This window comes from Phyllobates terribilis, unplaced genomic scaffold, assembly GCF_046119375.1.
Source record: "Phyllobates terribilis strain yellow unplaced genomic scaffold, ASM4611937v1 Scaffold_3__8_contigs__length_932513732, whole genome shotgun sequence".
Classification (NCBI taxonomy): domain Eukaryota; kingdom Metazoa; phylum Chordata; class Amphibia; order Anura; family Dendrobatidae; genus Phyllobates; species Phyllobates terribilis.
The window spans coordinates 61,917,628-61,931,577 of NW_027362763.1; the positions used below are offsets into that span (position 1 = coordinate 61,917,628).

Below are 13,950 nucleotides of genomic sequence, written 5' to 3' on the forward strand. Positions count from 1 at the left end.
CTAGTCACAACCTGTGGATAGTGGTGGCGCTGTCTTTGAAAAACAAAGCGTCAGTGTTTCTTTAATCCGATGGAAAGTGGCTCTGTAGAATGAGGCATTTTCTAGCATGATGCATGTCTACCTCTTCTTAAAATGAAGTTATCCTTGCGATCTATTGGAGGTATACAGTACAGACCAAAAGTTTGGACACACCTTCTCATTTAAAGATTTTTCTGTATTTTCATGACTTTGAAAATTGTACATTCACACTGAAGGCATCAAAACTATGAATTACCACATGTGGAATTATATACTTAACAAAAAAGTGTGAAACAACTGAAAATATGTCTTATATTCTAGGTTCTTCAAAGTAGCCACCTTTTGCTTTGATGACTGCTTTGCACACTCTTGGCATTCTCTTGATGAGATATTTTTCCGCAATGATAATCCGCAGCGGAAATTTCTGCGGCATGGGCACAGCACATGCGGATTATCATTGGGGCCCATGGGGCACGTATTACCAAGCGTTTTTTAAGAGTTTTCGCTGCGGAAATTCCGCGGCAAAAACGCTTGAAAAACGCATAGTGGGCACGCAGCCTAAAAATCTGGCCTAGAGTTGAGTACTTGGATGTGAAATGTGAGTGCAGCCGAAAGGAGGAGGCAGGGTGTGATTGTCAAACCAGTGTCAATGCCAGTACACTGCCTCCACCCTTTAGCCTTCATCCACATTCTTCTGAACACTCCTCTTAATCTGTTCATTCCCACCCGCCCAAACCCTGAGGAGCAGGTAGGGTCACCCATGGACATACTGTACTTTAGGCTTCTATTTCTAATGGAAAAATCTAATTATGTCTACATTAATAACCTTACAAATTATTAACATTGCGTACAGTAAGTTTAGTGGGTGTAAAAATCTATTAGGGGACGTCTTGGCTTTAGAACTTAATTGGAGGATGAGTGTCCCTCAACAGTCCGGTCACGTCGTACCGACTCCCTTCCTGCATTACTACTTTTTCATGAAGGAAAAGATGGGAAAAATGAAAATATGTGACGGGTAACCTATTATAATCATGAAAAACAAGTGTTACATTGAGTCTTCTCCATCTTTGGGGACTACACCTTATAGACCTCTCACCGGAGATTGTTTTGTCATTGGAATTTCAGGAATGTTTTGGATGGAAATGGGCTGAGAAATGAAGACAGATATATAACATGAAGTTATTATTCTTCTCTAGATGTAGATATGGATTAAGTTATTAATACTCAGTCGTACCGTCAGTAGTCAGTGGTGACTCCATGTACTGTACTATATATCCATGCACCTAAGGGTACCCTCCTCTTTAGGCATTGTTCTGGTTCCATAACTTGGTGATAATGACTGGCACTCATCAGTAGTAAATTCTTAAGTTATTCTTCCGTCTTATTAATACTGGAACCATCATTACGTTGATGGTCACCTTCCACCCATGTAGGAGTAAGCAAAAGAAGGGGTAAGGAAGAATGGTACAGAAGAAAGGAAAGGTAGGATTCTAATTACTTTCAATTGTGGCTGTGAGAGCCAATGCAGATCAATACAGGAGAAGTAAATCTGTGTCAGGGGAGGACAGAAGAGTTGGGGGGCTGTGTAGGTGCACAGTGACGCCTATGTCATCTCAGTTGCTGCCTGTGAAGAGCATAGCAGTTAAGATAAGTTTGTCATTGGTCATGTGCTTTGTGTAACGCTGGTGGGTGTGGGCCACTGCTCCTCAGGTCGGGCTTACCCTGGAGGAGCGTGACTAAGCGACTACCTGGTGCTCACTAGAGCCTCTGGTGGTGAGATTAGGCTTGGCCGCCTGTAGTCCCCAGGTACCCCTCCAGGGCAGTCCCCAGGTCAGAGGCACGGGTGAGTGATACAGAAAGGCAAAGACTAAACGTGATCAGACAGTCCGTGCTCGGGGAAGGCAGCACAGGATCAGTAGGAGTAGCCAAGGTCAGGAGTGAAGTGATCCAGCCGGACGGGCGAAGTAGCAGGGTCGGCAACGAGAAGCGTAATACAGAAGAAAGCATACACATGACCAAACGGGGTTGTTACGGATCCGGGTGGTGGAACCTATGTGCTGCGGTACAAGGAGGGACCAGAGGGGCGTAACTAGGTATCAACTCGGAATGACCAAGGTCGCACGGCGGCTCAATCGACTCCGTGAACCAGGGAAGGACCGAGCAGAGGGACCAGGTGCTACTCTGGGCCAGTCCTTGTATGAGAGCAGGTGACTCCCATGGGTCAGAAGGCAAGGACTGACCGGTACAGCAGATGAGCATGGCAGGCAGGCTGACGGGTGATCCGGGTAGACGGACTGGTAGACACAACGGGTAACTGGCAGGAGCCTCCAGGTAGGCTGACTGGTAGGCACGGCATTTTAATGGGACATTTTGATTTTTGTTTTTGTATTAGTATGGAGATATTACTTGCTTTTTTATGATACTTTATTATTTTGTATATGTTGTATTTTGTGTTATATTTTGTTGTGGTTTTTGTATATTTCTTTGATTTTTTTGTAAAAACTTTTTTATGATGTCATTTCCTTTGAATTCCTTTATATATTGTAAAAGTTTTCTTGTTATCCACAATTGAAAAAAGCCTGTGAGGGGCTGAAACGTCTTGTTGTAGTTTTTCTACATGTGGAATAAATGAACTGATCGAATACACGTGAGTGCCGGGATTTCTTCATTCTAAATGGACTGGTAGTCAGGCTGGTGGATTGCACTGGTATTCAGGCTGGCGGACTGGACTGGTAGTCAGGCTGGCGGACTGGACTGGTAGTCAGGCTGGCGGACTGGACTGGTAGTCAGGCTGGCGGACTGGTAGTCAGACTAGCAGCGGGACCTGAGGGCTGAAGCAGAGTTTAGAACACTTAGCTACAACCTTGCACGGGCACCTCCATTTTGGAGGAGGTGCCTTTTATATGGGAGGTCCTCCGGCCATTGGCCGGGGACTCCTTAGGACGGCGTGCGCAGCCCCTTTAAGAGGGAGGGAGCGCGCCCCCCAAGCACAGTGCTAGGGAAGCTGCGCGCGCCGGCAGCAGCAGGAGGGCTGGAAGACGCCGGGCCCGGAGCGTGGCGGTAAGGGGAACGGCGTCTCTGCCTGTCAGGGGGCAGAGACGCCGATGCTACAATACCCCTCTTCCTTTATGCCCCCTCTTCTTTAGGTCCGAAAAATTTTTTTTTAAGAAGAAGTGGGGCGTGGATGTTTTCCCTGGGCTCCCAAATTCTCTCTTCTGGGCCAAACCCCTTCCAATCCACCAGAAAAAAGGTTTTTCCTCTTACCCTCTTGGTGGCCAGAATGTTCTCTACCTCATAGACGTCCTCAGCGGAGACCGGAGCTGGGGAGGTACCTGGATTGTCGGAAAAAGAATTAAGCACAACCGGTTTGAGGAGAGATGGAAGGAGTTGGGAATCCGTAAGCTGGCCGGGAGTTTTAACTTGTAGGCCACTGGATTGATTTGCTTGAGGATTTCAAATGGACCGATGAACCGTGGGCCCAACTTTTAGGAGGGTATTTTGAGACGAACATGTTTGGAGGAGAGCCAAACCTTGTCTCCCAGACGGAATTGAGGCGGATCCAGACGTCTCTTATCAGCATGTCTTTTCATCCGCTCGGAGGATTGAAGAAGTGTGGATCTAGTGTCCTTCCAAATGGTGGAAAGTTCGCTGACCAGAGACTCCGCGGCAGGATTGTCCACTGAAGCTGAGATGGGAAACGGAATCCGTGGGTGTTGACCGTAGACCACAAAGAACGGGGACTTGGAAGAAGATTCGTTCTCATGGTTATTGTAGAAGAACTCGGCCCATGGTAGGAGCTCTGCCCAATCGGTATGGTGAGCGTTGACGAAGTGCCGGAGGAAGCTGGTAAGGATCTGGTTGATACGTTCCACTTGGCCATTGGACTGAGGATGATAAGCCGAGGAGAAATCCAGAGAGACATCGAGCAGCTTACACGTAGCTCTCCAGAAGCGCGAAGTGAACTGGACCCCTCGATCAGACACAATGTGGAGGGGTAGGCCGAGGAGACGAAAGATGTGATGGATGAAGTCCTTAGCCAGCACAGATGCAGACGGGAGACCAGGCAGAGGGATTTAGTGGGCCATTTTAGAAAAGCGGTCAGCGACCACCCAAATGACCGTACAACCGGCAGAATCAGGGAGATCAGTAATAAAGTCCATAGCAATGTGTTGCCACGGGGCAGCAGGTACGGGAAGAGGCAGGAGACTGCCGGCTGGAAGACGTCTGGGAACCTTGTTGCGGGCACAGGATGAACAGGCCGTGACGAAGTCTACAACATCCTTGCGCAGGGAAGGCCACCAGTAATGCCGGGTAATGAGCAGGAAGGTCCTCCGCTGGCCAGCATGGCCGGCTAATTTAGCTGAATGACCCCAGTGAAGAGCCTTCTTACGATCCGGAACCGCTTCAAACGTCTTACCGGGTGGGAGACGAGACAGGTCCAAGGGAGCCACATTCATCACTTTGGAGGGATCGATGACATGCATAGGCTCCTTCTCTTGATCGGATGACAGGAAGGATCGGGACAAAGCGTCGGCTTTAACGTTCTTGTCCGCAGGGCGGTAATGAAGGGTAAAGTTGAAACGGGCGAAGAACAAAGACCACCGGGCCTGACGTGGATTGAGTCTTTGGGCATTTTGTAGATATGCCAGGTTTTTGTGGTCAGTATAGATGACCACCGGGTGCAGAGCCCCCTCTAGCAGGTAACACCACTCCTCCAGCGCCAATTTGATGGCTAGCAGTTCTCGTATGGAATAGTTGCGTTTGGACGAGGAGAAGAGCTTGGAGAAGAAGCCGCAGGTTACCATTCTCCCGGACGGAGACTTCTGGGTGAGCACCGCTCCGGCTCCGGAAGAGGAAGCATCAACTTCCAGAAAGAACTGTTTGTTGCAATCCGAACGGTGCAGCACCGGGGCAGAAGAGAAGGCTTGTTTTAAGGAGAGGAATGCCTCCTCCACTTTGGACGTCCGTTCCTTAGGATTAGCACCCTTACGGGTGAGGGCAGAGATGGGTGCAGTCCGGGAGGAGAAATGCGGGATGAAGAGGTGGTAATAGTTAGCGAAGCCCAGGAATCGCTGAATCGCCTTCAACCCCTCCGGTCGGGGCCACTTTAAGACGGCAGAGACTTTCTTGGGGTCCATCCATAGACCGGTCTTAGAGATAATATAGCCCAGGAACGGAAGAGAGGTCTGCTCGAAGAGGCATTTCTCAAATTTTGCGTATAGGTGATTCTGCCTGAGCCTAAGCAGGATCTGACGAACATCCCTCCGGTGTGTGGGTAGGTCCGGAGAGAAGACCAAGATGTCGTCCAGGTACACCACCACGCACGAATATAAGAAGTCACGGAAGATGTCATTAACTAGTTCTTGGGTGACGGCTGGAGCATTACAGAGACCGAAGGGCATCACACGGTATTCATAGTGGCCGTCCCGGGTATTGAATGCTGTTTTCCACTCGTCTCCTTGGCGGATCCGGACCAAGTTATACGCCCCACGAAGATCGAGCTTGGAGAAGATCTTCGCGCCTTTAAGGCGGTCGAACAGCTCTGAGATGAGTGGCAGGGGGTATTTATTTTTGATAGCAATTTGGTTAAGTCCCCTATAATCGATACAGGGGTGTAGTGAGCCATCTTTCTTTTTTATGAAGAAGAACCCAGCTCCAGCCGGGGAGGTAGATTTCTGGATGAATCCCCTAGCCAGATTTTCTTCAATGTACTCTGACATGGCCCGGGTTTCGCCCAGCGACAAGGGGTAGATACGCCCACGGGGTGGAGTGGCACCGGGTACCAGGTCGATAGGGCAATCATATGGCCTATGGGGTGGCAGTGTCTCTGCCTCCTTCTTGTCGAAGACATCTGCATAGGACCAGTAAGGTGTCAGTAGACCAGGTAAATTAGCCAGAGTAGATTGAGGTCGAACCGGGCGAACCGGAACCAGGCAGGTCTCATGGCAATCCTGCCCCCAACGGAGCACCTCACCGGATCGCCAATTCAGAACGGGTTCAGGATGGTTTCATTTTGGGATCTCTGACGAGAAACCTCCTGGTACAGGTCAGCAAGCGAAGGAGCCTGGGGTCCACCGGGTTCCATGGCCCGTGCAAACTGTTACGGATCCAAGTGGTGGAACCTCTGTGCTGCGGTGCAAGGTGGGACCAGAGGGGCGTGACTAGGTATCAACTCGGACTGACCAAGGTCGCACGGCGGCCCAATCGACTCCGTGAACCAGGGAAGGACCGAGCAGAGGGACCAGGTGCTACTCTGGGCCTGTCCTTGTATGAGAGTAGGTGACTCCCACGGGTCAGAAGGCAGGGACTGACCGGTACAGCAGATGAGCACGGCAGGCAGGCTGACAGGTGATCCGGGTAGACGGACTGGTAGACACCACGGGTAACTGGCAGGAGCCTCCAGGTAGGCTGGCTGGTAGGCACGGCAGGTAACTGGTACGTTCTCCGGGTAGGCAGGCAAGCCTGGCCCATAGACAGACTGGCGGGTTTGGATCGTAGGCAGACCGTTGGGCTGGAGTGTGTACTTGGCTGGCGGAGACAGGTAGTCAGGCTGACTGGACTGGTAGTCAGGCTGGCGGACTGGACTGTTAGTCAGGCTGGCGGACTGGATGGTAGTCATGCTGGCGGACTGGACTGGTAGGCAGGCTGGCGGACTGGACTGGTAGTCAGGCTGGCGGACTGGTAGTCAGACTAGCAGCGGGACAGAGGGCTGAAGCAGAGTTTAGAACACTAAGCTACAACCTTGCACGGGCACCTCCATTTTGGAGGAGGTGCCTTTTATATGGGAGGTCCTCCGGCCATTGGCCGGGGACTCCTTAGGACGGCGCCCGCGGCCCCTTGAAGAGGGAGGGAGTGCGCGCCCTAAGCACAGTGCTAGGGAAGCTGCGCACGCCAGCAGCAGCAGCAGAAGCAGGAGGGCCGGAAGACGCCGGGCCCGGAACGCGGCGGTAAGGGGAACGGCGTCTCTGCCTGTCAGGGGGCAGAGACGCCGATGCTACAGGGGTAGGAACCAAACGTTCGGCAAGGGGTGGTGGGATGAGCTGCCTTATATAGAGCCTGCTTGCATGGGATAGGCCGGGGAGCCAGATCTCTGCAGGACACAGCAGGGTTAAATTCCAGCAGAAACCGGTCACATCCCCCTAAGGCCAGAAGGAACCACCATGCTTTTGTAGCAGTGCAAAGGAGTGCAGCGGGAACAAGCCTCAGTGAATCAACCTGATGTGAGGAGACGCATGGTGAGTAGGGTGGCGCTGAGGAGGCACGTGATTTACCACTGTGACTCTCTGCAAAGGCAGCGACCAACATGACAAAGCACTCACTATGGTGAAGCAATCTTCGACATCCTGTCACTGCTCATGCAGAGCACAGTGTCTCTGCTGCTGTGCTCTGCATAGGCAGCAGCTGAGATGGCAAAGTCTGTGCTGTGCTCTTCCAAAGCTCTCTTTTCTCACTTGTAATTGTGTTATAGTAAAGACAGAGACTTGCTGGGGAAGCTGTCCCAAATTTTGAAAAGGTGTCCCCTGTAACCCCCCCCCACTAAAGTTAGAATAAACTTTAACATTTGATATACTTTTTATAACCCTAACTAGAGCTTGGGTGGATTAGTTAGGGATAGTGCTAGGGTTAGGTTTAGGGCTAGAATAATATAATAACTATCTAAAAAAAAAAAAAAAAATGCAAAAAAGTAAGAATATAAACGAGCAACTTCTTTTTTTTATTTTTTTAATTTTATGTAAGATTTCAGCAAAAGAAGAAATTATCTACAGGGTCAAAGGGCAAACGACAATTAGAATTGACTTAAATCACAATATATTTGCTTGGGGGATTAAGGGTTGGACTAGTCAAAGAGGCACGGAGTGCTAACAGTCCACTGGTTAGAGGGAGCAAAATACCAGCCGGCACTGGCAACCCATGCTACGTCACCCCCTGCTATATAACATATAATAACATATATGACGTATATAATATATCATGTATTATAATGACAGAATTTCAGTGTATCCTATATAACAAATATTATAATAGTAGTTTATCCTAAATGACCCATGATACATATTATGAGACTTGTATTGATGATTCATGCATGGTATTTTCCAGGCTGGAAGTGATGGAGAAAGTATCGGGAATTGTCCTTTCTCTCAGCGCCTCTTCATGATCCTTTGGCTTAAAGGAGTTGTTTTCAATGTCACCACAGTCGACCTGAAAAGGTAGGAAACCAAACCGATCTATGTGGCCACAGTGATGCTGAGGATGAGGGTTTGGCCCAGAGCAGTCGCATAGTATAAAGAGTGATCATATTGCTTCTTTATGGCCTCCCCGCCTATTGGTAAATATAGAATGAGCTGAATGCTATCATCAGACCATTATGTCATATCTCTTCCATATTGTAGAAAGCCAGCGGACCTACACAACCTCGCCCCAGGCACACACCCGCCCTTCCTCACCTATAATGGGGAGGTAAAGACAGACGTCAACAAGATAGAGGAGTTCCTGGAGGAGTCGCTGGCACCACCAAGGTAAATGTCATGGACTACAAACCTCATCATAATAGACCGGCCAGTGACATATTGACATGTGTGTAATAGATGGAAAACCAATGGATACAATGTGCCGAGCAGGTATTATATATATATATATATATATATATATGTATATATATATATATATATATGTCTGGAGAGGGGAGGGAGCATAGGTATAAAGTGGGAGAATACGGTAATTTATCATTATCAAAGTCTATCTACTGTATCTACAGCAGAATTCATGGTTCCATTTACCGCAGCAAGTCTTCCAGGTCCTGAAGCAGCAAAACTGCACCAGACCATCACACTACCACCACCATATTTTACTGTTGGTATGATGTTCCTTTTCTGAAATGCTGTGTTCCTTCTATGTCATATGTAATGGGACATACTCCTTCCAAAAAGTTCAACTTTTTGTCTCGTCAGTGCACAGAGTATTCTCCCAAAAGTCTTGGCAATCATCAAGATGTTTTCTCGCAAAACTGAGGAGAGCCTTTATGTCCTTTTTGCTCAGCAGTGGTTTTTGTCTTGGAACTCTGCCATGCATGCCATTTTTGCCCAGTATTTTTCTTATGGTGGAGTCATGAACACTGACCTTAACTGAAGCAAGTGAGGCCTGCAGTTCTTTGGATGTTGTTGTGAGGTCTTTTGTGACCTCTTGGATGAGTCGTCGCTCTTGGGGTAATTTTGGTCAGCCAGCCACTCCTGGGAATGTTCCATGTTTTTGCCATTTGTGGATAATGACTCTCACTGTGGTTCGCTGGAGTCCCAAAGATTTAGAAATGGCTTTATAACCTTTTCCAAAGTGCTATATCTCAATTACTTTGTTTCTCATTTGTTTCAAATTTCTTTGGATCGCACCATGATATCTAGCTTTTGAGGATCTTTTGGTCTACTTCACTTTGTCAGACAGGTCCTATTTAAGCAATTTCTTGATTGAGAACAGGTGTGGCAGTAATCAGGCATGTGTGTGGCTAGGGAAATTGAACTTAAGTTTTAAGGGGGGAGGAATCACTTTTTCACACAGGGCCCTGTAGGTTTGGATTTCTTTTTCCCTTAATAATAAAGACCTTCATTTAAAAACTGCATTTTGGGTTTACTGGTCACATTGTATTATTATATATTTGCTCATTTCTGCTCTGTATCTTCTTTTCACTACTATTGAGCAGAACATTCACACCCGGCTTTGTGCTCACACCTGCAGCCGACAGACCCAGACATGATTGTTCTTCCCTTGTGACTAAAATTAGCAATATGGATGGATAACACTATGAGGTTTCTCCACCAGAATACAGGCAGCATACATGATAACAATTCTGCATACAGAACACTGTATATCAAATATATACAATAGTGAATGTTCTATTTTACTGGTTCATTCGTAATATTTTCCTACCAAATTTTCTACAAAGTGTCGCATTGAAGCAATACAGGCATGTGTATCTACATTGTTCCAAAAATGAGAGAAAAAATAAAAACATTGTAATTAATATAAATGGATCCATATTCTGCAGTGGTATATGCCTGCCCAAGTGTGAATAGAATAGATCATAGTGTATCTGCTTTGTATCATCAGAGAGACAACCGTACACTAAGACATGGAGAGAATGATTCCCATCCATTGTTTAATATGTAAGAACAATAGTCATATAAAGGCAAAGAAGGAGGAGGAGGCTACTGACATCACATGCAATCAGCTCCTCCACATACTACTGAATTCTGAGGGATCACATCCATGTGAAACCCCACAACGCATTATTATTATTATTATTATTATTATTATTACTACTACATATATTAGGATAAGAGGAAAAATATACATCCAATGTCAAAGAAGTTGGGTTAAGTACAAAAATATAACTACTATAATACTGCTCCTATGTACAAGAGTATAACTACTATAATACTGCCCCCTATGTACAAGAATATAACTACTAGAATACTACTCCCATGTACAAGAATATAACTACTATAATACTACTCCTATGTACAAGAGTATAACTACTATAATACTGCTCCTATGTACAAGAATATAACTACTAGAATACTACTCCCATGTACAAGAATATAACTACTATAATACTGCTCCTATGTACAAGAGTATAACTACTATAATACTGCTCCTATGTACAAGAATATAACTACTATAATACTGCTCCCATGTACAAGAATATAACTACTATAATACTGCTCCTATGTACAAGAGTATAACTACTATAATACTGCTCCTATGTACAAGAGTATAACTACTATAATACTGCTCCTATGTACAAGAATATAAGTACTATAATACTGCCCCTATATCTACAAGAGTATAACTACTATAATGCTGCTCCTATGTACAAGAATATAGCTACTATAATACTGCTCCTATGTACAAGAATATAAGTACTGTAATACTACCCCTATGTACAAGAGTATAACTACTATAATACTGTCCCCTATGTACAAGAATATAACTACTATAATACTGCCCCCTATGTACAGGACTATAACTACTATAATACTGCCCCTTATGTACAAGAATATAACTACTATAATACTGCTCCTATGTACAAGAATATAACTACTATAATACTGCCCCTATGTACAAGAATATAACTACTATAATACTGCCCCCTATGTACAAGAATATAACTACTATAATACTGCTCCTATGTACAAGAATATAACTACTATAATACTGCTCCTATGTACAAGAATATAACTACTATGATACTGCTCCTATGTACAAGAATATAACTACTACTAGATGGTGGCCCGATTCTAATGCATCGGGTATTCTAGAATAGGTATGCGGCCGACGGGGCGCAATTAGCAGAGCGGTGTTTAAATTTTGCGCCAAAATCGCTGATTGGTCGCGGTTGCCGAACGCGACCAATCAGCAAAGCGGTGTTTAAATTTGGCGGCAATACTGGTGATTGATCTCGGCCAGCGACCGCGATCAATCAGCAGAGTGGGGTTTAAATTTTGCGCCAATACTGCTGATTGATCTCGGCCAGCGACCGCGATCAATCAGCAGAGCGTTGTTTAAATTTTGCGCCAATCTCGCTGATTGGACGCGGCTGGCGTCCGCGACCATTTAGGACAGCAGTGTTTAAATGTCGCTGCAAGATCGGTGATTGGTCGCGGCCGCTATTTAAATGTGGCGCCCAAATCGGTGATTGGTCGCGGTCAGCGTCCGTGACCAATCAGCACAGCAGTGTTTAAATGTGGCGCTAAGATCTGTGATTGGTCGCGGCCGCTATTTAAATGTGGCGCCCAAATCGGTGATTGGTCGCGGGCAGCGGCCGCGACCAATCAGCAGAGCGGTGTTTAACTTTAGCGCCAAGATCACTGATTGGTCCCGTGCGGAGAGCGCGACCAATCAGCGAATCGTATTGGTGAGGAGCGGGGAGCGGAATCGTATTAGTGAGGAATGGGGAGCGCCGCTGCCTGTGCGGATACTTCCACTCCGAGAAGCCGGGAGATGAGCGACTGCTCGCAGCAGAAGTATCCCGACCCGCAGCGCCGCTCCCCGGTCCTCCCTTCACACCCTAGCCGCTGATGTCCGCACAGTATCCGCATAGTGTTACAAAGGTCCGGACATTTGTGTGAAAAATCGCTGATTGGTCGCAGGCGCTGCCCGCGACCAATCACCGATTTGGGCGCCAAATTTAAATATCGGCCACGACCAATCACCGATCTTGGCTCCACATTTAAACACCGCTGTACTGATTGGTCGCGGCCGATATTTGAATTTGGCGCCCAAATCGGTGATTGGTCGCGGGCAGCGCCAGCGACCAATCAGCGATTTTTAACACAAATGTCCGGACCTTTGTAACACCATGCGGATACTGTGGGGACATCAGCGGCTAGGGTGTGAAGGGAGGACCGGGGAGCGGCGCTGCGGGTCGGGATACTTCTGCTGCGAGCAGTCGCTCATCTCCCGGCTTCTCGGAGTGGAAGTAGCCGCACAAGCAGCGGCGCTGACATCCAATTGGTCGTGGACGCTATTTAAAATTGCCGCACAAATCGGTGATTGGTCGCTGTCTTGGCCTGTGATCAATGACTGATCTTGGCGCCAAAGTTAAACACTATTGTGCTGATTGGTCGCGGACGCTGACCGCGACCAATCACCGATTTGGGCGCCAAATTTAAATATCGGCCGCGACCAATCGCCGATATTTCAATTTGGCGCCCAAATCGGTGATTGGTCGCGGGCAGCGTCGGCGACCAATCAGCACAATAGTGTTTAAGTTTTGCGCTAAGATCAGTGATTGGTCGGGTCCGAAGACCGCGACCAATCATCGAATCGTCTTGGTGAGGACCGGAGAGCGGCGCTGCCTGTGCGGGTACTTCCACTGCGAGAACCCGGGACATGAGCGGGCGCTCGCAGCAGAAGTATCCCGACCCGCAGCACCGCTCCCCGGTCCTGCCTTCCGCATGGAGGTCAGCGGCGCCGGCGGTCCTTCCGCTGATACCGGCCGGGAGATGAGCGCCTCGCGCCGCTCATCTCCCGGCTGCATCTCCGTCCCGCAGATGGGTCCGGCGGTCGGGTTCCTTCTGCTGTTGCCGGCCGGGAGATGAGCGCCTCGCGCCGGTCATCTCCCGGCTGCATCGCCGCTCAGCTCCGTCCCGCAGATGAGCCGCTAACGGCCGCCATCTTTTTTTTAGAAATCCCCCGGCGCTGATTGGCCGCTGCCGGACCAATGAGCGACGCGGGATTTCCTGGACAGACAGACACACAGACAGACAGACGGGATAAGACGATTATATATATAGATAATACTGCCCCTTATGTACAAGAATATAACTACTATAATACTGCCCCCTATGTACAAGAATATAACTACTATAATACTGTCCCTTATGTACAAGAATATAACTACTATAATACTGCTCCCTGTGTACAAGGCGATAACTACTATAATACTGCTCCTATGTACAAGAATATAACTACTATAATACTGCTCCTATGTACAAGAATATAACAACTATAATACTGCCCTCTATGTACAAGATTATAACTACTATAATACTGCTCCTATGTACAAGAATATAACTACTATAATACTGCCCCCTATGTATAAGAATATAACTACTATAATACTGCTCCATATGTACAAGAATATAACTACTATAATACTGCTCCTATGTACAAGAATATAACTACTATAATACTGCTCCTATGTACAAGAATATAACTACTATAATACTGCCCCCATGTACAAGAATATAACTACTATAATACTGCTCCTATGTACAAGAATATAACTACTATAATACTGCCCCCTATGTACAAGAATATAACTACTATAATACTGCCCCCTATGTACAAGAATATAACTACTATAATACTGCCCCCTATGTACAAGAATATAACTACTATAATACTGCCCCCTATGTACAAGAATATAACTACTATAAT

General features: G+C 47.1%; 1 protein-coding gene across 2 annotated transcripts in view; it reads left to right on the forward strand.

The window, feature by feature from the left end:
* CLIC5 (chloride intracellular channel 5) overlaps nt 1-13,950 on the forward strand; it is a 215,157-nt gene that overhangs the window by 103,744 nt on the left and 97,463 nt on the right. For both annotated transcript variants that reach the window (XM_073673935.1, XM_073673936.1), the window contains exons 2-3: nt 8,116-8,225; nt 8,409-8,534. In XM_073673935.1, the coding sequence (XP_073530036.1) occupies nt 8,116-8,225; nt 8,409-8,534 (236 nt within the window). The remainder of the gene's footprint in view (nt 1-8,115; nt 8,226-8,408; nt 8,535-13,950) is intronic.